This window comes from Zootermopsis nevadensis, unplaced genomic scaffold, assembly GCF_977971745.1.
Source record: "Zootermopsis nevadensis isolate Lab colony 2312 unplaced genomic scaffold, Znev_1.0 Znev_ptg000022l, whole genome shotgun sequence".
Taxonomy (NCBI): Eukaryota; Metazoa; Arthropoda; class Insecta; order Blattodea; family Termopsidae; genus Zootermopsis; species Zootermopsis nevadensis.
In genome coordinates this window covers 9,005,970-9,031,426 of record NW_028259154.1, presented here as the reverse complement: position 1 = coordinate 9,031,426, position 25,457 = coordinate 9,005,970, and the positions used below count along the sequence as shown (strand labels likewise).

The following is a 25,457-nucleotide window of genomic DNA, read 5'->3' as shown; positions in this document are numbered from 1 at the left end:
AAAAGATCAACGCGGACGTTAATTTTTTTCCAGTTTCAGGTCTGGGTAACGTTAGAAAAAAAATCAGCACAAAGATGGCAGTATATAAGCACCATCATGCAGGAAACTAAATAGAATATAGCCAAAATAATAATAATAATAAATACATCAGTGATAAAAATATATTACAGAAATCACAACAACAAAAGAATGAAAAGTGTAGTATACAACTCACCGTCGACATCTGTCAGTTTCCGAAGCAAAGGAGAGAAAACAATGTTTGAGACACAGCATCACAAATATTACCAGTCCTCCTACATTTGGGCGGTGGCAGAATGAAGGGGTAAAAGGGAAATGTTGTTTTACCAGCCTTCAGATTATTGTAAATCTTACAAACTACAGTAACACATCCTTTACCTGTTCATGAGATCTCGAGAATAGTCAAAATTCGGAATCTGTTTTTAATTCTGTTACGTCGCATACTACGGATAACCTGGTTACCATGGTAACAGGAAATTGTGGCCTAATGCTGATGTATTCCGTCTATTCGTATTTCTCATTGTCGATAATTGATAAGGATAATGAACGGTGGGTCGGAAGACGTGATAAACACTGTGCCACTTGCTTTAAGAACCAATAACTGAGCATTTTGTATTTATAGGTCATGTATGATGCTCTAAGTAAACAGCAATTATTTACTTAAATAGCATTAACCAATCGATCTTTGTAATGAAGTGTTGTATTTTCTTTGGGGTGCGGACTGATTTCTTATATATTATTTACTTTTAGACAAACCTCAGCCTCAAATAATTAAATAATAATGGTTCGTACTAAAATCACCAGGGAACTTACAATTTAAACACATCTCTTCTCTAATATTACGATCCGTATAAGACTACGAAGAAATGGCGAAACAATTAACACAGGCAACAGAAATATTAACAGTATTATTTTTTTGGTTTGAAAATATAAATTACGCCTGTTCCGAGAAAATAAAATTAAGAATGAAAAATAACTATTCTCTACTACGATAAAACAATCTTCTTTCCTTAATGCATCTGTGAAGTGTGGTAGAAGTCATCGCTCTGATGACAGAGGCAGCATGGACCTTTAAAACGCTGATAAACTTCTACCAGGCTACATAGTGCTACAACCCACAAGACAGCCATCTTAAACTATGGTTACTCCCAAACTATCCATTAGGACTTTCCCCAGTTGCAAATCGGCCAGAGCGTCAGACTGACTACTCTCTTCCATTTAGTGTCCATGTGTACAATGCGTAGAGATTTACCTCCATGCTCCTACACACCTTCATGTCTCGGTGCTCAAGTATAGGATCAAATCTTCCCATACAAGCACGATTACTTGGAGTATGTTTGTAATACCAGGTAAAAATATTTTTAATTACACAATTTTGTATAATATTTCTTATAATATATTCTATTTCAACTTACATCTGACAAAAGTTATAAATTGAGGAAAATAAAACTCTTTTACGTATTTCGTCTATAACTATTCCAACAGAGCTTTAAACCAACGTCACTATACACTCGAGAGCTTTTAACTGCGGTATAAGCTTAACGGTTCTCCTTTGTTCCAAGCTTCCACTATCAGATACCTCGTTAAAGGAAAACTGTCGCTTATAACTTGGTATTCCCACTGAGCGAATATCAAACAGTGAAAGGTGTTTTGATCAGAAAATGGATTTGTTAAGAGACGCGTGGCATTCAAGTACCATTCACTGAGTTTCCAGTACGTTTTACGAAATGCTACATGAATTTACGTAACCGAAAACTAAGTATTATGTTTATTATACATACTAGCGTAGAATGATCAGTCAAAGTTAAGGGGAATTAACGTTTTCTGTGTTAAATTACATCTTATTGCAGCTTTATCTTTGTAAGTCGCATTGAAAATGCTAAGTTTAAAAACGTTTTGAACAGTAAATTAAATGTGAAAATACCTCCAAGGCGACTGTGGCCAAAATCCTGCCAAATGTACCAAAACAAAACCGGCCGCCTAACTCCTATCTCCCGTCAAACGCAGACCCCTCCATAAACTCGTTTGTGTTTCGTGCTACCGGACCTGCCATCATCAGAACTACCTTCAATTTTTCTCTGCATCTCACAAACGACGCACATGAGGGACACTTTCTTGATGCTAATGTACCGTCATATTTAACTGCTTCGTAAGACTGTGTTCAAAAAAAATGTTAAACAATAAACACACCCTGCAATGTTGAAAACGTCACGATGCTTGTTACACAAACAACTGAATAGAGCGACGAATTCAAAAACAATCTGTGTCAAACCACCGACTTGTTGGAGTGACAGTAAACAATGTCGCCATTGTGCATAGAAAATTTAATTTTTCCTAAGAATAACTTAATATTTGTGTAAATTTTGGGACACCTCACAATAAATGTTGACCACTTTCCGTCAAGAATCACACTTCTGTAACACTGATGAATCGCCCTGTACAAAGTACTTCATAAAGGGAACATACAACTGATATTTGTTTCTTCGTATTAAGTTAGGTTCGTTAGTACTCCAATTAGATAGCAATACATCGAAATATAAATACGTTAAAATCTTTGGCACTAACCGAAATGTTAGACAAAAAAGAAACAAGTAACTTAATATTTGTCGCAAAAATGTACGTTAGTTACTTACTGTACTAATACCTAGAGCAAATATGAAGTATAACATCGTTCAGTATAAGAAAATAATTTTAATTTATTTAGAGGCTATAATCTAATATACGAAGAGGGCTAAATACAGTTTCTTTCTCAAACGTGAATATAAACTTAAGTTATATATATATATATATATATATATATATATATATATATATATATGAAGTTAAATTCAGTCTAAATGTCCCAAAGATATTGATATTTAGGGTCCAACATGTTTTAACATCATCATTGCATTATTAGTTACATAATTCTCCTTCCTCAGTGACTTTCAATGACAACGGTTCTGGAAGGAGATCTGAAGAAGAGGAATTCTCTGGAAACGAGCTCTCAGAGGGATATCATTCCTAAAGGATAACGAAATGTTAGAAACCATGGGGGGATGTAGAGTGACATCCCACGATACCAGATACAAACGATACAGAAGCACACTACGAAGTTCTGGGGAGTGGCTTGGCAGAACGTCAGAGCCAATATCAATCTAAGGAAGTGAAATTCGCTCACTGTTTACGCAATCTCCTCACAAATTTCTTCTGTCAAGACTAACCTTGTTACTCTGAAGCTGTATTGTTCCTGACACGTAATATTGTCATATAAATCTGCGGTGTGGGATGACGATAATGTCATACGCAACAAAGTGCCGAGATTTGTACGCGAATTGTCCAGTAGGCCACTAATCCCTATGACAGAATCACAAGTAGACTGCGTGTCTAATTCTTATGATGCTGAAAGTGGTCTTATGGGTTTTGATACTGTGTGGTCTTGTAAGTGTATACCGACATCTTCAGAGTAACACGGAATAAGAACGCAGAAGACCATTATCAATATGTTCTTCACCGTAAGAGCCTCAATATTTAATATTTTTAATATTTCATTCCAATATGCGTTCAAATACGACGGTGAAAGTACCTTTTTTTTTTACCAAATCGCAAAGTTGTTCTCTGAGAGATCCGGACCTACGGTAGCAATAAGGCTGGCGTAAGATAACAGACGCAGTGCATCACTACCGACCCCACTTTTCACATCTCGTACCTTCCCACCCCCACCCCCATTCACTGTGCAATATAAAATTACAAATGAGAAGTTGAACAGTTTTTGAAGAATGTAATTTTCTAAACTGGAGACCATTATGGTAAAAACTGGCCTGATGTTAGAAAACATTAACGCATATTTCTACCCCTTTGATGTCACTTCACCATGGTGGTCGGTGGATCTCGTATCCCGACCAACTCACCCTCCGCCCCCTGGGCCAAACCAGCTAAATAAATTAACATCTTAACTGTTCTAAATCATAAATGTAGTACAAAATAATTTATCTGCCTTGCCTCAAGCTTACACTTACAGAAACTATATTTATTTTCTAAATTGATACCCTGGCCAGTAAACGCGCTCAGGTTCAGGCCATTGACTTACAAACCTGCCTATCTGGCGTGCCACTTCTTCATCTTGTTCATGACCCAGAACTTGCAATTCACACAACCACCTAATACTCGTGGGTAAGAGATCAATGTCCTCGTCTACATATTTATTTATTTATTGAACGTGTTCTGAAATTTGACGATTATGGCTTTGTTTGCTAGTGAAAGGGTTTCCTGCGGTCGGAGAACTTACCCGAATCCTTCCCGCCCTTAACGCAGATCCCGAAGCCGTGGGATGTCTCCGGAGGCCGCATCATGTTGACAGTCCGCACCACCAGGTCCTGGTGCATGTTGAGATTATGGTGGTGCTGCTGCGGGCTGCTTGCGGGGCTGGACACCGCGCTTCTCCTCCCTACCGCCGCGTGGTGAGTCATCTTGTTGCTCGCACTGCCGCCGCCCCCCGACCCAAAGTACCTCAGCACCTGTTCCGGGGATATGGGCGGTTTCTTTCCGTTCGAACCCGCGTGGTGGTGGTGGTGGTGGTGATGGTTCGCCCGGGCGTTGTTGAACGTGGCGGAGGAACCCAGATACGTGCCGCGCGGGTGCTTGCCCGGAGTGGGAGCGGTGGTGGGACGTTCCACAATAGTGTAGGAAGTTCCGGGTGGGGAGTAGTAAAGGCCCGATCGCCCGCGGGAGGAACCGCCTCCCCGGGAGTACAGTATGTCCTCTGCCTCATAACTCCCCGCTCGGTGGGAGGGCTGGTGAGGGGGCTGTGACGAGAAGCGGGACGTGGAGTTGTGAAGGTGGTGTGGGCTGTTAATGACGCTGACACTGCCCCCGCCTGGACTCCGTCCCCAGCGGCCACCATACTGAGACAAGTTGATCTCTGCCAGTTCACCGTACTCTTCCTCGTCCGCCATCCAGCGTCACGTGACCACCTGCATACACACCGTACGGACATTCATTACAAATTTCAATGGTGCCTAACAAAGTTCTGTGACAAAAGTCCCGTTAACCCTTTCGATGCTGGTTCCTATTAAAAAAACATTTTCTGTTAATGCATTTCTATGGTAGTTCTACTTTCCAGAGGTCATGGATCGTCGGATTCAACAATAGGTTTACGTTCCTGCCTCTGATCGTCCCAACTACTACACAAACCTAGATCATAACAGCCAATATTTATGTAGGATTTGGGGTTTTCACAGCGATGAGTCTGAAGATACTGTCTTCTGGTTCTGAAACGTTGGTGGACGTCCACCATACTACACGGCGCAACAACCCAGAAGACAGAAATCTTGTAAAAATATTTATTTGTTTTGAGCAAAATCAAGTAAATACTTGAAAATCACGCGTGATTCAGAGCTACAGAATATGACAAAGTTACATTAACGCATGGAGCCGGGATAGCTCAGTCAGTATAGTGACTAGCTACGGGCTGGACGGCCGGGGTTCGATCCCCGACGGGGGCAGAGGATTTTTCCTCTGGCCTCTGCGTCCAGACCGGCTCTGGGGCCCACCCAGCCTCCTCTACAATGGGTACCGGGGTCCCTTCCCGGGGGTAAAGCCGGCCGCGGCGTGATGCTAACCACTCACCCCCATCTAGTGCCGAGGTCAAGAAAGGGAGGAGCTACACCTCCACTCACCCCAAGCGCCTACATGGCGTATAGTGGGACAGCTTTACATTAACGCAATGATGCGCAGGTTTAGGAAAAATCATCAGTAAATTGTGCCACTCTTCCATTGAAACTGACGTTTGATTGTTTTCTTCTTTAGATAAAATATTAGACGCTTTATAATTCTGCTTTGCGTCATCAATAAGGGCAGGGCGGGCATGCAACAAGTGATCAAGTCAAAAGAACGGCTCCATTGTACCATGTCGAGGCTACAAACGCGTGTAATGATGGAAATTTGCGTGAGGTAAGCCGCCTTGTTATCACAGAAATGCAAACGAGAATAACAAAGAAAAGTGTAGAAGAGACCAAGTGGAAAATTCGTAAAAAATGCTGACACACAAAATAACGTTTATGTTGGTACCATTGATACAAATCAAATAATTTGAGCTGTCACTGTGTGACCCCAAAAAGTTTTCAACTCATGATCAAAGCATTATTATTCATTAATAAATCAATTAGACTAAATAAAGTCACAGTTTCGCATATAGCGGACCTTGTGCTCAGCATTTGGAAAGGATGCGACTCCAGATAAAAATAACTAACAGCTAAAAGCTACAACTGTCTTTACCTCCGAAAGATAAATCAGTTACTTTTCCAATCCTAGGATGGACTACACCCGGACCTATTCGGTAGAAGTTAGAGTAAAAACCTAAACTTAATGCCTGGAAACGAATTAAGGTTATCTAATGAGCAGACCGTTCGCCACGGTGGTCTAGCGGTCAGAACGCTGGCCTTGTAATCCTGGGGTCTCGGGTTCGATTCCCGGCGGTGCCCGAATTTATAACTTGTGTTGGGCAAGGCAACACGGAGTCTTCCTCCGGGGGCTTCCCCGGTTTCTCCGTGGCATCCCAACAATTACTCCATTCACACACAGAAGAAGGCAATGGCAAACCACTTCTGGATCATCTGCCAAGAACGTATGTGAACAGGTCCCAGTCCGAGAAAAGGATGGAAGGATCCTGTTCATATGGACCTGTCATCAGACAGAACACTAAATAAATAATAATAATGAGCAGACCGTGACTTTCTGCTTATTGTAGTGCAAGTCAACTTCATGTTAACTATGACTGAATTAGTTATAAAGCAGGAGTGAGCAATTATGTTTAATCGGAGGCCGGGTGGCGCTATGAAATATGGCGGAGAACTTCATAGCCAACAAACAGGTCGCATATTTTGTGCTGATAGCTGATGTTACTGTGACGTAATCAATGCTGACGAAACAGACAAGACATGTAACAGACAAGGGGCAAATGCCAAAGTAAACACAGTTTTTACTTGGAGAACATGACGTAAATTACCAGCTTAGAAGACCTAGGCTTAGATAGAGGATAACATTAAAAAGTTATTATTAGACAAATAAGATGTAGAAGTGTTTTTAAATCCGAATTACTCAATACAGGAACCAATTCCTAGCATTTGTGAAACATTTATGTTTTATAAAAGCAAGGAAATTATTTACCATCTCCGTGACTGTCACTTTCTCAAGGAAGACCGTGCAACATCGAGTTGGTTTCAGTCTTTTATATTTATACTGTCTGAAATCAAAGATTGGGGGCAAAATTTGGGTGATTTACAGACAAAATAGCCCCATATATACACAAGTACTAATAAACCCTGCGGCCTTATCTTCTGCACAAAATACACGAAAGTGGGCCGTTGAAAGCTGTTAAAGAATTTCCCAACAAACACGAAAATAATTTATATCCAATGCACGCAATCTCCGGAGAGATAAAACTGGATTATGTACGCGCGAGGGTAGATATTAACATTTGCACTATGTCTTCCGTGTAACGGTTTATTGATATTGATAGTGATTCCCGTTTTAGCAAATGTTTGAACACTGTTGTTTTCGAAATTACGATAATCTCGATAAATGTAATCGTTTAAATATAAAAGTTCTGTTATTAATGGTTACCACATCCGTACCTGTAGTCTACCAATGTCTTTGCCTATACGAAACTTCTCATGTTACAAACAATTTTAGGATTTATGTAGTTTTCCCCAAAATGTCTAGGAAATTTATATGATAGAAGAGCTATCTTAAAATAGGTCGTGATCATATACTTACAGGCTTGGCGTATGTCCAGTCAAAGTTGACGAGAATTATTCTTTGTCCTGAACAGTTACACAATTTATTATAGCATTAGCATCAGAAATCTTTTCGAAAGTACATTTGTAACATTTCTTTAAAATGTAAATTAAAAGCGGAAGAAAACTTCACAGCAACCAAAAGGTCAGCAAAAGTCTACCATACCACATGACACAACTAAGATGACAATCATTTTCATATTTTCCGCCGTGAGATCCTGAAATCTCATCTAGACTATCATTCGTAGTATTGCCAACAGAGGCTGAAGACATTCTGTGTATGGATCAATCACAAAATTATATGATACTTAAAAAAATAATTTTAATTTTACAGATTGGACAATTCAATGCCTGCGCCGTAGTTAAAGTATATTTATGTCAGCACTGAAGACTTTTAATCCTTTCAACGCTAGGCACGAGATATCTCGATTAGAAGTATGGGCTCTTCAGGTATGACGTCTTTTGTGTTTGGAAGTAACAAGGTAAGAACACCTTTCGCTGTCAACAATTAGTGCCAACTACTTGTGATGTTTCAACAGCATAAATTATACGTCCTATGGTCCTGTTAATAAGTCACGGTGGTCTAGCGGTTAGAACATGGCCTTGTAATCCTGGGGTCTCGGGTTCGATTCCCGGCGGTGCCCGAATTTATAACTTGTGTTGAGCAAGGCCGTGGTCTAGGCAACACGGAGTTTTCCTCCATGGCATCCCAACAATTACTCCATTCACACAGAAGAAGGCAATGGCAAACCACTTCTGGATCATCTGCCAAGAACGTATATGAACAGGTCCCAGTCCGAGAAAAGGATGGAAGGATCCTGTTCAAATGGACCTGTCGTCTGACAGAACACTAAAAAAGATGGTCCTGTTAGCGAAAGAAGAAATCTTTAAGCAAAAGTAGTACACAGAAGACTTTTTAAGCACGCAGCCCCAATAAACTAAAATTTAAATTCTGAAGCAGAGAAGAACTTTAAATCGCACATCTATTCAATATATATATATATATATATATATATATATATATAGTGTCCCGAATCTTACGTCAGCTACGAGCACGTGTTTTCTCAGGGACACAAAAACTGTGACAGGTAAAAGTGACTGCGTTCGAACATACGATGCAATAAATTACGAACCTAATGTCAGGCAAACGGCGACTCATCAGCACTGTGAAAGAGATACAGTTTCGAGGATCGTCTAACTTCATTGTGCGCAAAGACTTCCCAAGTTCAAAGAACAGTGGCAATGGACGTACAGGGTGCGTAGGAGCTGAAGAAAACCACAGCAGAGGAAATTTAGATAAAGAACGAGAAACAGTGGGATAAAGTACAGAAGGATAATTCGAAAGAGCGAAGAGGATAAAAAAGAAGAGGAAATGAGAACAGGAGAGAGAATAAGGAATAAACAGAATAAAATTTTAATGAGATAAAGGAATGTGAGGGGGAATGATAATGAAGAGCGAATAAGTAAATAAAATGAGATTAAAATTACGATACAGAAGGTAAAACACGAAAATAAGCGATAAAGAATGTAGGGAATAAAGTTATAACAAAGTACGAGAACAGGAAGAGGCAGAGTACAATTGAAACAAAAACTGCAAAGCAAAAACGCAAATTAAAAAGAACAAATTATTTAACTGCCAAGTAGAAGAACAACAAGAAAACACATCCATTGTCCTATGATAGTTACTTAGCTTAGTCACTTAAGTAATTCGTAACTTTAAAAATAATTAACTGCCAGCCAGGGCTGTGAAGTCAGTACTAAAACCTCTGAATCCTTCATAAAAGCTCCATATGTATTAATATTATACTAAAATGGTAAATGGCACCATAAGAGATTTCATCACAACCACGTGAATCATCAGGCTACTTTTTAGACTTATAACCTATATTTAAATATAAGTCTAATGGTTATTGCAGAAATCGGTTGATTTGCAGACAGTTTGTATTCTTAAGGTACCAGAGCCAAAGTTACAAAGAATTATTCCCACACCATGTGGCTCAACGCGTCGTCGAATCTCCCTAAGCGTTAGGCCGGAGTTGGAGTCGGTACATTTTTACCGACTCCGGCCTAAAATTGCTTCCGACTCGGACTCCACAGCCCTGGTGCCAGCTACATAAAGTATTCTGGAATGCCCTTTAAACCGCAAAGGTGAAGAATGCTGGCAAATATCAGCATTTTTTATGAGAGTAACGTAATACGTTATTTCCATAAAACAGCACTAATAAAATTCACGTTACAATAAGGTATGACGTTTCGGGTCTGCGCAACACAAAAATTCATTTGTGAAAACTAAATCAGAACTCAGATTTTGAGAAATGTCATGACAGCAGTCAACTGAATTGGGACGTGGTGTTTCCCCACAAGGACACTGTCTGGAGGTGTAAATCGGAATCACTCTTAACGACATGAACCTCGTAGGACTTGGGTGTGATTATTGACCCACAGAGTCCGTGCCACGACCAATATATACGCAGTCTAATTGGGTTAGACCATATTTCATAGCGGCTTAACGTAAACAATTCCGGATCAATGTGGTCACACAAGCGAGAGGAATATCCATTAGATTAAACTGCTGATACTCCAGTTCTAAGCTTTGTCTACCTTATAACTGAAACATTCCACATGACATTTGATCCTGATTTTCTTTGGTTTAGAAATATATAATCCAACTTTGATGCCAAATTTCTGCATTCCTGCTTTGCGCTAATCTCTTAATAACTTCTACAGCCAGAAAATATAAATACAATATTCACTGCAATAAATACATATATTTTCAAAACTAATTCTTAGATAGAACACCTTATTAATCTTAATACCTATTTGATGTATACACAAGGGCATTATTGCACAGCTAAACACAATTAACATTAATAAATTCATAACGAAATCGTATTTGCTTTACGTTTAAAATTCTCCATTTTTAAAATTTTACAAATAATCATCTAAGGCTTCCAGTGGTAAATTTTGTCTTATCTTACCAACTTCTTATACAATTAGTGTTTGTGAAAATAAGCCTAGTCTATGAAGTTTGATTTGAGACTCAGGTAAACAAGATTTTATATTTTAAAAAAAATAAAAATATAATCCTCCTGATATTTTGGTGTAGTTTACCTCATATTACATTTTATCGAAATACCTATAAAATTTTCGGAAATAAAACAAGCAGGCGGACACATCCATTTGTGTAAAGGAAATGTAAAACAAATAATGATCAAGGTTGTACAATCCAAGTTTTCTAAACAGGTCTACATAAGACGTAACTCATCCCACTGGCATTCTGAACTCGCAGCTGAATTTTCATCCGAAGGAGATTTTGCTAAACGTGATTTTCCATTTCCTTCCTTCTTTCTCCCCAAGACTCTTCCACTTCTACGTCAGTACGTCGTCTAACAACCAAGCCTCTCCATCTCCACATTCCAAAGCTTACCCTCTCCTCTCCACGCCACAATTTATTCTAATGTCCTTTCCTTCTGTCAACTTTAAAAGAGAAAATGCTGAGATAGTACCTTAATACAATAAAGACATTTTCTCCCCACACCCGTATTTTCAAATTATAATCAACACATCACTTAACATACAACCAAATCAGTTTAAAAATCGCATTTAAAGACAAGATTCCTATTTACCTGATTTCCACCTAAACATGTGACGTCAACGTCGAGTGGCGACAAGTAATATCTGTCAGCGTGCTATTGAAAAGTTGACAATTTACTATAATTTTTTCAGTGGGAAAATGTTGCCTGTTACTTCACTGATTCCAATTAAATTCTATTAGTCGACTTATTATTGGTTTAAAAACAATTCACAGAACAAAGTACGTACAACAATGTAACAACAGTAAGCAGTCCGATTTGAGGTATAATCGATGAATCGTTTGTAAACATCGACCAGACTACGAAGCGCTACAACTCAGAATACAAAGTCATCTTCAGACTCGCTGCCGTGAGAACTCAAGTCTCACTGACCTACATTATTTATGGAAATGACAACCACATGTTGAAGAAATGCAATTCGGCGAGTTCCTTTCATAATCAAAGCGGTAGTACAACGCCACTGAACAATATGATGCTCTGTAACCACGACAACCTCGGCACAAATCACACATGGAAACAATTACGAGCATCTGGCCGAAGGGCGTGGTTGGTACCTACCTAGGTCAAGGTCACGGCTACCAGCTGTGGTGACAACTGCATCAGTTGTTCTTCAGTGCTGTGCAGTTAATATGGCAACCGCATAGTCCAGCTTGGTAGCTCCCGAAATAAAACCATCTGCTTAATAAAATGTTAGGAACTGTTCCATTTCTGAAAGACGCCAATTAGAGTGTTGATTCCAACATTATTGTAAGAAAAAAGCAGAAGATAGTAATTCGGGAGAAATTTTTTATAATTCAAATACAATTATATGAAAGTGTACAATCACGCCTCAAAACTATCTCGTTCAAAGACAGAAATTGCCTTCAGTATCTTTCTCTCACTTTCTCGACAGAATAGGTGTAATAAGAACACAACGCAGACATAAAATAAAGAAAATAAGAAAAAATAATAAATAAAGAAAAATTAAAAATTAAAATTGTTAAAAGGAGGCAAGATTCATTTAACAGAAATTTACAGTAACACAAAACTCTACAACAAAAAAGTTTTACTAATATCCTTGGTGTTTTATATCACAACATTTATTCGTAAGATTTACCGAGTTCCACCTGCAGGCTTATACGTATGCGATTTATAAATACGGCGTTCATGAGCGTCTGTTATATTCACTACTTACTTCTATCAAGCCGTCCGCACGAAGCAACTGTTGTTTGTACAATTTTGTAACATTCGCTATTTTTAACGTTCATTATATTTTAACGATCCTCCTAAACCTTAATTCACAATGGGAAGTACAGACCATAATCTTTCCTGGACACCTAAATATAGTCTGTACTTCAATAAATAATGAAAACATCGACGAAGAGTTTTACATGTGTATAAAGACGTTCAATACAGCGCGTATCATCACAGCCCACTCAATACTTTTAAGGTCAATTTCAATGCTTTTCTTCCGTATTACGTCTGGGTCTCTTAACCTATCCGTTCACAAAAGATTTGTTTTACCAAAGACCTCATCCAGTTCTCGGATCCACGTATGCGGTAGTCCAACGTATCTTAGCAGTTTAAACCATCTTAAAACTTCCCACACAGCACAGCCGTTGTCTTGTTCTAGTATGAATTTATTTTGAGAAGTTGGGTAAACTGCACTTCTCCGGCTTTGTAACTTACTTGTGTTTTCAATAAAATCTTCTCGGGCAATCAGCCGCTTTAGCTGGTTACCGTAGTAAACCGACGTTTCGGGAACAAACTCTGTCCCCATCTTCAGAGTTCTGATATGACTGGGTCCAGTTTGTTCCCGAAACGTCGGTTTACTACGGTAACCAGCTAACGCGGCTGATTGCCCGAGAAGATTTTATTGATTGTACTCGCCGCGAAAGTCTCAAATCCTATATTACTTGTGCTTTGCTAAACAGTAATATTGTCCGTCAACAAGAACCATAACTATATATTGTTTAAATCTTGTCCGTCTAATCACAATAAATTCTTATTAAATATTAAAATATTACAATAATTAACATTTAAAATATTTAAAATATTAAATGATGTTCTTTATCGAAATATTCGATTTACATTAGACCATCATTTTTCACGACATGTTTCAGTTCCTAAAAGAACTATCTTCAGGTGTATATAATTATATAAAGATTCAAATCAATAATAACTTAAATACAATTTCTTAAATACAATTTCTATATATTATTTTAGCGTATATTTTTATCAGATGTTTATCAGATATCAAACGATGTTCTTTTCCAGATTTTATTCCATTTTAATAACATATTCGATGTTGTTCTGTATATGTACATCATGCTCAATATGACTTTAGACGGATAAGATTTAAACAATATATATTTATTATATCACAATATGACGCAACGTTATCATCTCAAGAACCATAACATAACAGTGTTTAAAAATAAACCGCAACACAATGCTTAGTTACAAAATAATTGTCCTCTGCAACAACATAAAATCAACAGTGTGACTGACAATTACCTGCGTACCTGCAAGAACACAAAATATGTCTCGTGGTAAACCTAATTACGACGCGACGGAATGAAGGATGGTATTGATCAGGGTCAGTCACGTGACACATTCACATGTGGGATCAAATGGACTGTTGTATAATTCTGCAAGTTTCCATAAAAATATTCTACCGAAGTTACAACGGATGAATAAATTAAATACAGAACAAAAAGAGAAGTCTGCCGATATGAATGGAGTACAATTGAGGTAATTTTATCCGATGAGTGCTACATTCTTTTCAGCATTACTTTTCCAAATACAGTCCTATTGGACAAGATTCACACCGAAGCAATAAATAGCACACATGTTGATTATATAAATAGCGTACATTGCAATGTCAAGCGTTCACTGGAATGGCAGCGATATCGAATTCGCTCAGTGACAGGCGATACCTGTCGAAAGCAACATTTCTGCTACATCAACGCGCGATACATATCGCTCATCGCCATGAGGGAGGGCGCGGTTGTTTGTAACTGCTTACTACACCATCCAATAAACCACTGTGTTGCAGGGCAACATAACAGGTAGTAAGGCTACTGAAGAACAATAACATTAGGTTAATGACAATTATATAATAATCATACAGGCTAACTGACCGACATTTTAAAAATTTGCTTTGGTGTGACCACAGGAGATAAAACATATCGCCCGTAGCTAATTGCTTCCGAGTAAATACTGCTGTATAGTCGGCGCAGTAGTTTTTGGCCGGTGGAGAAGCTGGCGGACGGGCCTAGTCTGTGTACCTGAGGTGGCACGGTCAGTGCATTTCTTTTGTTTGGGCGTTCAGTCCGATAAGCTCCTCGGTGCAGTCAGCATTATACTATCGCACAAGTGACTCGCTCCTAGCCTTCCCCTTGAAAATTCCACCAGCCAAAAACTACTGCGCCGACTATAACAAGGTGTGATGCTAGGTAGATCGTCAGCATGTCGCACGCGCAGTCTATCGGCGCTATCGTGTATTAAAATGGCCAATAGTGAAATACACGTGCATTCAATTGACCGTGAATAATAAATGTGTCGTAACAACAGTTCAGATTACACAAAATTGGGGCCAATCCGATCGGTTATCGCGAAACATTTCTGACTTTTTTTTTCGTTTCCGTTTAATTTAACAAATCTAAAATTGGAGTGATTAACATTCGATATCTCAACTCAAAATTTCACAAAAAAATTTTACTATCAAAAAGATGCCAAAATTCTGATTCTGAAGTTATCATAAATTCTTCACATTGAAACTTCTTACGTTTATAATAAGTGATGTCCTCTTTACCCCGCCTTACTCAACTTTACAAAAACAATAAATTTACCTAAACCAAACATAAATTTGAAGGCAGTTGTATAGAGCAGTGGTATTCAAACTTTTTTGTTCGCCTACCCCCCAAATATAATTTCTCTTCAACTTTGTACCCCCAAAGATGTTGGCGTATAATTCAAGTTATACATAGTATATAATCTACATCTAAAATAAATTAAATAAATTACATTACTGATTATTCGGTGTTTATCATAAAATAATTTTTTTTTAAATTTCACGTACCCCTTAAGATGTCTTCGCGTACCCTCGGGGTTACGCATACCCCAGGTTAAATACCACTGGTATAGAGAATAAAATATTTTTACTATAAAATAGCACAAATCAAATGTTACAGGCCTATAAAACGAGAGAGACTTGTGTACGACTATGAAAGAGCTATCCGATTTAATTGCTCATAAAATGTGTAAATGTAACCTTAAATTTAGACTCTCATACGCTGCTACTTTCTTACTTCGATTTGTCCATGTTGACTGCCTAAACAGGAACGAGACATCACAATCAGGCTCGTCAGTCCAACTGTACTCACGTAATGCGATACTGGTTCTGCTCATCAAACTCATTCCGCTTCATCCAGAACGCAGCAGGTAGTCCACTTCCACGTAAAAACGTAGTCCAACCGAAATAATGACGTAAGAAGCAATCTAAGATCCAGTGAGTACTACCAATCTTGACAAAACATAGACACCTATAAACAGTGTTTCAAAAACAAATTTCATCCTAGAATCGCTTGCGTTTCCATAAAGTCCGAAAACAATTATTTGGTGTTACTTGTTTTCCGTTGCAAATGGAAAACAAGATGCAACGTTTGGAAGTGATGACGTGTTTCTAAACACCTGAGCTAACTCCAAGAGACGTGCTCAGAATGTGAACAAGCCAAAATATGTTGAAGAATTATATTTTTAAAACAGCCTTTTGTAGCAACATTGAAAATCGCTTGTGTCCTTATGAAAACATTCCTGAAGCCAGTTCTTTCTTCTATATTCAAATCTACCAAAAGATTATCTCCATACGTAGTTCACGTTTAAAGAAGTGTCTAATCCAGCATCGTTAACGATTTCTTCGTCACCGACATTTAATAGTCAGCCCAAATTTCAACCACACGACATGACTTTTTGAACTGCCTGGTCTAGGCATGGAAGAATGTTTGCCGCCAGTCGGCAAATCCTCATTAATTAGTTGAAAGTGAAATCTTCAATGGAGCCCATGAAAACCAACGACTACTACCCTCTTACATTCTCTCTTTTGTGCGTATGTAATGAAAGTACGCCCCAGTTTGTGACATAAACATAAAAACGGGAAAAACATCATTTTCTATAAGAGTAAACAGCAGACCGTTCCAACACCGCGCAACTTTACTTCTATCCCTTTAAGCCAGGGGTCGGCAAACATTTTTTCTAAAGGGCCAAATAGTAAATATTTTAGGCTCTGCGGGCCAAGAGGCAAACTCGAGGATACTTATATAGGTAAGCCTACTTATGTAACAAGAAAAAACCAAGTATTAAAAAATTTATTTAACAAAATGTAACGTAATAATATTAAGTAGACTACAATTGTTTGAAATACAGCTCTACTAATGTGAAGAATGGAATTTCCTGTTATGAGATAACATTTCACCAAACTGAGGTTTAAATTCAGTACTCCCTATCATCAAAATTGATTGTAAATGTTTATCCGTTAATGCTGACCTGTATTGAGATTTTACATATTTCATCTTTGAAAATGTCTTTTCACACAGGTAGGCGCTGCCAAATACAGATATAAATCCCCGAGCATATGATCTTAATTGACCGTATTCATCGCTTGGAAGACATTTATAGAATTCTGTTAGATTCTTCTCTTGAAATTTGCTTTTTAGCATGTGATCACACTGCAGATTAATCACTTCCAATTGAAGGTTAGGTGGCAGCTTCTCAATTGTACAGTCAAATGGATTTTGAAATATGAAAATGGCTTCTACACTTGCATCAAGATCCGAAAAACGTTGCTGGAACTGTAGTTTGAGTTCACAAAATAGATCCACTGCAAATTTGTGCGGGAATGGAGATTTCACTTCTTCTTTTAATTTTTGACAGCATGGGAAATGCACAAAGCAATTTGTAATTTCAAAGAATTTAAATATGTAAAATCCGTTCTTAGCTCGCGGGCCGTATAAAAAGAGGCGGCGGGCCGGATTTGGCCCGCGGGCCGTAGTTTGCCGACCCCTGCTTTAAGCCACTATTCATAAAGCACGTTTCACATAAGGCAGACCTAACTAACTATTAATTTCTTATAAAGTGATATAATGAATTATTCATTCCTTGATTTTAGTCACCAAAGTAGAACCACTTTTAATGTTCATCTGCTTATTTGTACTGCAATACCACAGCCTCATAATATTCGGACAATGACAGTGCTTTAATTAAGGTGTACGTAATTTAATTTGAGAAATAAAATTATCTGCCACATGTGCAGATTTTCATGCGATACTACCGCATCGAATTAAATTTATATATTTTAATCAATGTAAAATGCCATAACTTTCTATAAGTAACACAAATGGTATACTCACAGACACTTATATACCATTAAGTTGTATACGTATTGCATGAATCAACATATAGCATCAACACACAAAAACATAATGAAGTCTTTCACATCTACGTCTACTCGTGTGTACGCGAGCATTTTTTGCAATGGTGAAATGAAGAATTTGGCAGGCTTAAGAACAAATATTTTGAACGCAAGTCTGCAGAACGCAATGACATGGGTAATGCTAGTTGTCCCTCCCTTTGTGTCTGCAACACGAACGCACGTGTTTCGCCTCACCTAGACACGGATCAATGCCAGGTGCTGTAGGCATGAATAATTAATACGTGGCCTGAGGAATTTTAAATTGGCCACGAGAACTTCGCCATTCATAACCAAAGCACAGGTAATTTCCCGAACAAGTAGCTGGAAACTTTACGACCGCCTCTGGATTGGATTCTGAGCCGCTTTCTTTATTTCACATCCCGAAAACATTAATGAAAATTAATTTAAATATTTTCCTTCTGATGAGCTCTTTCTTCTTCTTGTTCCAATCGAAGTGTTTTATGTATTTACCTTCTTAACACATTCTACATGTCCAACCAATCTGAACCTTCAAAATATAAACGCATATATAATTTTGTCTAAAGTGTGCACACTAACAATTTCCTAATCATATAATTTGTTCCAATTTCCGCGTTTATGTAGTGGGTCGAATAGTCTTCTCAAAACTAATCTGGATAAGTTCGATTTCTGTTCCTCAGTCAGTAATTTCACATCCATGCAAAACTTCAACATAAAACACATAAAACATCAACAAATGTTTAATAAATCTACCAGGGCAAAGGCCGCATATAAATAGCCATTTTCATGTTATCACAGACTCCATAAAAGTGCATTGAGAGACTTAATATCAACTTAGACACATCCAAACCGCCAAAGATATAATGAATTGAGAGATAAACAAGATAGGAAATGTATACACTTTGGACTATACCGACATTCAAATTCGTTCTTCACTCAATATCACATAGGTCATTGTTTCACTAACGACATTCGAGTGAAAAGCAATGCGTCATCTGAATTTACAAACTTTTTAGTTGCTGCAATATTCCCCGACAAACTACGTGGTCGCTGCACGCAAATGAACGTAGTTGCAGATTTGTGGGTCTGATGTTTTAGTTCTTTACGTCGCTGTTCGGAGGTCAACTGTCAGTCAAATCTTCATTTTCAAGAATGCGATGTGATTCTTCTGGTACTGATAAAAGTTACATGTCTTCAGTATCACAGTCATATTGAGAACCCCCATAAAGAAAGTTAAGAACTAAACATCGAACCTTCCTATGCTTTCATTCTGAAATACATGAAGGTCGGATAAAATATTCACATAAGGCGTTCTAATGCCAAGAACAGCATAATGCTAATTTTCTCGGCTTCTTGAATGCAGTCATCACAAACGTTGCGTGCTACAGTATTTCATATTAATAAAACAAAGGCCTAATTTCATGATGAAACAGCTGATTGTTTTAGGGTGTATAGAATGTATATAGTCAATGGAGATTATTTCAGTACTATAGAAGCCGTTATCAAATTTCGAATCCGATAAAATATAGGGTTATGCTGAAGTCAACATTAACGTCGTGAGAAAAGCAACATAAATAAATAAATAAATAAGTACGTCAAAGTGAGTTAAATATTATCAGTCTAACATTTCATTAATTTCTGCCATTGTTTTCACATGGACTAACCTGATTAGATGGCAAAACGTTTCATGGAGTGAGAGAAACGGAAATGCCATATTTCCTCGATTTCAAGACGCCATCTATTATAAGACGCACGTCGACTTAGAATAGGTTTTACGGGGAAAATTATGTAGGATATTACAATAGAAATCGCCATTATTCAAAACATAATACTTCTTTGTATTCATTTTCTTTGTAGCTATTTTTGTATTTATTGTCCCATGACTAGTGTTACGGACATGAAGAATTTCCTTACGCTTTAGTCACATATTATATTTTTTCCACATCGATTTTTAGACGCCATAAAATGCAAGACACCCTCCGATTTCAAAAACTCAAAAGTAAAAAAATACTTCTAAAAAATCGAGGAAATGCGACAATGAAAGATAGAGGTTTGATACTAGTGATCACTAGATGAAGAATTTATTGACAATCCGCAACATAACTGAGGATACTAAACTTCGAATTCGTTCATTTATTTATTTACCTGCCTCCAACGCAGAGAATATGTCCAATTACAAGATGGCAAACACCAACAGGATATTCGAGAATGAACTTTTCTACCCAGTTCCTCCTCCACGCGCCACATACAATTTTATTACTTATAAATTCTGTGAGTAACAAGCTTCAGTCAAGGAAGAAACTTTTATTCCCCGTCACACACAACACATGATGCTAATCATTAACAATGCATGAGTGACAAACAGCTGAACATCGTCTCTGATTTTCAAGTCCCCGTGGAAACCGCAGCTCCATCTATATTAACAACAGAAGTTGTGTCCTCTAGGAACAAAATAGTGAACTTCTGTTGAGTTACTGTGGAGGAATTTTGATGTCTTAAATTATGTAAACAAACTTGTGGACAAGCTGAATATAATTCCGGATATCGGGCGTCCAAGTCTGATGGCTCCCTCTTGCTTTGTCCAGACACGCGCTTTAGCTGCAAGGCATACAGCTAAAACAAGAGAACGTCATTTTCCCACTGATAGGACCAGTCACAGCACGCAAAAAAAAAATACTACTTCCGCTCCCCTCACCGCCCCTGTGACGTATGCGGGCTGAGATGTCACGTGATGCACTACTAGCAGACCAGAAAATGCCGTGTTTGTTCTACTCTGTGTATACTTTACTGTTCATACTTTATAACACTGTGCGTTATAAAATAGTAATTTAAAAACAACTAAATTGACAGAGAAGCAGCGGAGAACAATAATGACATGTCAGAAATATATTTGTACTAAAGGCTAATGTTCTCAACTCGTAAAAATGGGAGATTACGCATGCGCACATGATTTGCCTACCGGGTCAGGTTCGGGACCCACAGAACAGCATGGCCGGGTCTGTCTCTACATTTCTAATATGAACATTTTCCTGAAAGTTTCACCTTCTGTCATTATCACCAATAACAGAAACTTAACTGAAACGGTTCAGGGTGATATCCAGTTAAGGACCTTTGTGATGGTAAAGGCTATGGTGTTGGAACTTCTAGTTCCCTAACAAGTAGCTGGGTGGTTCTACGAAGTATTGTTTATTTTGTAGTAAGAAAACGCCTTAAATTCTTGCTTAAAGATTTATTACCTGCTTGTAGGAAGACAACAGATGAAAGACACCTGATAAATTCACGTGGCAATATTGTTGTTCTTAGTGAGATGTTATACGAGTTCTTTTCTGAGCTAGCTGGTTCTCATTTCCGCATGTGACTTTGTTATCGGAGAATGCCATGAGTGTAAAAGTGTACGAAGAATATGTTGTGGAATTTCATTAAAGGAGGAATGCCTTTTGCATGAATTCACCGTCCATTATACAGAACTTGGTAAACAATCTCGCATAGTTTACATGCAGTAAAGTCAAGGCCTAAATATGAATCGGACGTATAGTCGGCGCAATAGTTTTTGGCCGGTGGAATTTTCAAGGGGAAGGCTAGGAGCGAGTCACTTGTGCGATAGTATAATGCTGACTGCACCAAGGAGCTTATCGGACTGAACGCCCAAACAAAAGAAATACACTGACCGTGCCACCTCAGGTACACGGACTAGGCCCGTCCGCCAGCTCCACCAGCCAAAAACTACTGCGCCGACTATACACTTCTCGCCACGAGTCGCGGCGTATGCCTTAGTGTGACGGCAAAAGGCTAGGTGGGGTTACTTCTCAGCGTGCAGGCAGTAGAAATGAATCGACATCTGCGATAGTACAGGTGTTTCATTTAACACGAAAATAGCCACAGCATCGTGCCGTAGTACTTGCAGATTCGAATTATCGCAGAATACAGCTGCCACACGTGCGACACTCGGTATAACATTTACCGAATGACTTGCTCTACACAAAGCCAGGCAGCACACTGACCCGCATCATTTGTCTACGGATCGTTCGACCAATTTGACTCATCCGTGTACTTGACTCTGCCCAAATAAATTAATATCGTTGGGCCCAGGCCATGGCTTGCGGTGGGTGCTTTACCCCCTCATATTTTCTTCTTTCTTCTCCCCTCCCTTATATTCTCCTACGCTTTATATATCGTCTTCGTTTTCCTTTCCTCTTGTATTGCCTTATCTTCTCTTTTTCCAACAACTCGTTTCTTAAAGAACTTCGTACAACTTTGGAAGACCTTATTATAATCGATCTTACAACTGGGTGAAAAAGTGTGGATTGGGCTGATGATAGTTCGGTAACTTTTGCTTCCAAAAAAGTTGGGAAATTCTTGACAAGTTGAACAAATGTAAACTTTCAACGACGACTACGTACCATGGAACTGGCACATAAAGGCTTCCCTAAAAAATATTCGTATGATAAATGCTTTTATATACAACACGCTGTACCTTCGTTTATACAACAACAGAAATTCCGACCTTTAATGTCACTTTTCAATTATTTTAATGGTGTTGTCAGGGCATTCTAGATAAACAAAGAAGCCACCTATGAAAATGAAACCCCCAAAAGACACGGAAGCTAAAAAAATGGTCGTCGAAGCGTGGCCGATGACATTTAAGCACGAAACAGCAAAAATACGACAAAAGAAGAAGCCTATTATGGGACTGCTGTTTATTCATCTCCTGTGAATACAGACAACTTCAATATCACAACCGCGACGTGACGTCAGCGTATTTACGAAAAAACTTAAATATTTAGGAACTTGTTATGAATATTAGTCGGAGATATTATTAAAAACAGAAATATATGGAAAATCCATGTATACTGAGAAAGTAGACAGAACTATTCGAAGGCAGGAAGAAATTATAAGCAAACAGAGCGAAAGTTCGGAGGAAGGAGGAGACACCAGAAAGAGAATTTTGAGACTGGGGCAGGAAATAGTTTTCCAAGAGCTTCAAAATTACAAGAAGAGAATATGGATGAAACGGTTAACTTCAATTTGAAAGCCTCTTCTTTGTCAATGAGCCTATTTTACTAATGTTAATGTTTGTATATTGAGGACAGAAAACTTTTTTGCTAATGTTAATCGGCATTCAAGATATTACTTTCTACAGAAACATAAATAATTTGTTCTTGGCGTCATAATGGATATTTAGTTTGATGCAGCTACAAATACAATTACAAATAATTCGTATTAAATTTAAGATAAAAGTAAGAAACCAGCTACATCATGTAGTAAATATTTCAGATCGCAGTTACAGATTACTTTATAAAATATTTATATCACTTGATAAAATTCTATTTCATAATAATTAAATAAGTTATTATACTCACCAGTAAGAAATAATAATAAATTATTCCTTAATTCCAAATTCCTACTTCCTCTTAAGTGGTTTGGGAAGGAAACGTGGACGGACATACAGAAATAAATTCTCCGTTACTTATTCGCTTTATTCGCATAGAACAATGAACTCTTAAAACGTTATAGTTTAATTGCTCGGATTACAATAAGTGACACAAATCGCATTAGTTGACAGCAAACATTTCGTATTCAATATTGTTACAGCCAGGCACACACCGAGTGAGATTTCAGATTCTCACGGTAAATAACGAGCATGAAGGCGACTCTTTTTTTGGGACGTTTCACTATGCAGTCTGGTAGTAATTTACCGATGTTTCAAACATGTTTAATGTATCCATCACCAGGGAGATACCTGATTATGGAGACAGTAAATACCTCTGAAACTTCAGTCAATTTCTACCAAACTACACGACGCAACATCCCGGAAGATGTTTTCAGATACACGCCGCTTTTCGATGTTAAATAAAAGGAACAAAAACATTGTTAATTTGATAAATTAAATAAACATTTTGCCGTAGGAAGTTACAGGAGAAAAACTACTGAGGAGAACATATTACAGTGGATAAATGTTTTGTTTTCTCATATTAACAAGGCTTTTACTGAAGCTACGGCGACAGATAAACCGCTTGTAGACATACTAGAAACACTGTACCTAAATTATATTCCAATTTTGGATACGTTTGACTTAGACATTTACACTTGTGAAAGTTTAGTTACTACACAAATTTATTTTAAACGGCACGAGCCTGTAATGGATGTAGGAATACATGTCTGGGTAAATATTTTTTTATGTATCTATGTGTAAATTCACTTCGTAATACCTCGCAATTTAATAAATTAATTGGAACAGATATGATGGCAAACTTCTATAAAATTTAAAATATCTTAATGACTAACTCCATAGAGCATAGTCCTTAAAAGCTAATAGCAGTTTAGGTAGTCAGTCTCCGCCAATTATAAAACCAGAAAGCTGATAACTGATTATAAGTATTCGCCATTGAAACCTATTTTGAGTCAGATGAATCCACTCCACATCCTCAAATTCTCTTCATTTAAGATCCATTTTAATATTATACTTTAATACGTCTTCCTAATAGTCTCTTTTATTTTGGTTGCGTTAGTAAAATGTACGCATTTCTCGGCTACTTCTTCCGTGCTACACGACCATCCCTCTCATTTTGCTTTATTTGATAACTAGAACATGAGCCGGGATAGCTCAGTCAGTATAGTGACTAGCTACGGGCTGGACGACCGGGGGTTCGATCCCCGACGGGGGCAGAGGATTTTTCCTCTAGTCTCTGCGTCCAGACCGGCTCTGGGGCCCACCCAGCCTCCTCTACAATGGGTACCGGGGTCCTTTCCCGGGGGTAAAGCCTGCCGGGGCGTGATGCTGACCACTCACCCCATCTAGTACCGAGGCCTACATGGCGTATAGTGGGACAAACTTTACATTTTACTTTTTGATAACTAGAACATATCGTGAAAAGTGCAAATTATTAAACTCCATGTTTTGCAGTTTCTTATATCCTTTTGTTATTTTCTCTCTCTTAGGTTCAAATATTCTCTTCAGCATCCAGTACCCTGCCCTCAAAAGTCCTCAATCTATCTTCTTATTTCAGTTTTTAAATTTGTGGAAGTTAGCGGGTTCTTCCTGAATAATTCAGAAAAAACATGTTTGTCAAAACTGGTTGAAACGGACTCGAATTTTCTGCAAAGATTCAATTCTTATATGGGTTTCTAAGGAAACCAATGTTATGCCTGCTCAGTCCAAAAGTACAGCAAAGTATAAAAATAGAACGTATTTCAAAATACACTCTGTGTTAAAATATTTCTTTGAAAACGCTAGTGTCCTAACTGCTTCCTGCAAAATTGATACTGGGATGCTGGGAACGACCCGTTCTTCAAGTGCTTGAGCACTGCGGGTCCCAAATTTTCGTTGGCTTGGACTATAGACATTTTAGTAGGACTCCTTGGACGAGGGATCGGCCCGTCGCAAGGCCTCGACCTGTACACAGGACGGCACAACACAGAAAATCATCCATGGCTTGAGTGGGATTCGAACCCACGGTCCCAGTGACCAAGCGGCACAAGGCTCACACCTCAGACCGCGCGGCCTTGCGGACCCCTGAAAAATGGATACCTTCGTAAAATTGTGTGCAGGAAACGAGGGACATAGTTCCAGTGTACAGCAGATTTACAAAATACTTCGCGGTTAAAAGGAGATAAATTTATGCACTAAGCTGTACGTGCTTG

The 25,457-nt window shown here is 38.3% G+C and overlaps 1 protein-coding gene across 10 annotated transcripts in view; it reads right to left on the bottom strand.

The window, feature by feature from the left end:
* The window catches only part of dysc (whirlin protein dyschronic), a 250,246-nt gene that overhangs the window by 177,139 nt on the left and 47,650 nt on the right, over positions 1-25,457 (bottom strand). For 9 of the 10 annotated variants that reach the window (XM_087353899.1, XM_087353902.1, XM_087353903.1 and 6 more), the window contains exons 1-2: positions 15,679-15,786; positions 4,286-4,970 (exon numbers count right to left, since the gene is read on the bottom strand). In XM_087353899.1, the coding sequence (XP_087210025.1) occupies positions 4,286-4,952 (667 nt within the window). In that variant the 5' untranslated portion in view covers positions 4,953-4,970; positions 15,679-15,786. Of the gene's footprint in view, positions 1-4,285; positions 4,971-15,678; positions 15,787-25,457 lie in introns of those variants that run through there. The other variant, XM_087353900.1, reaches the window with a different exon arrangement.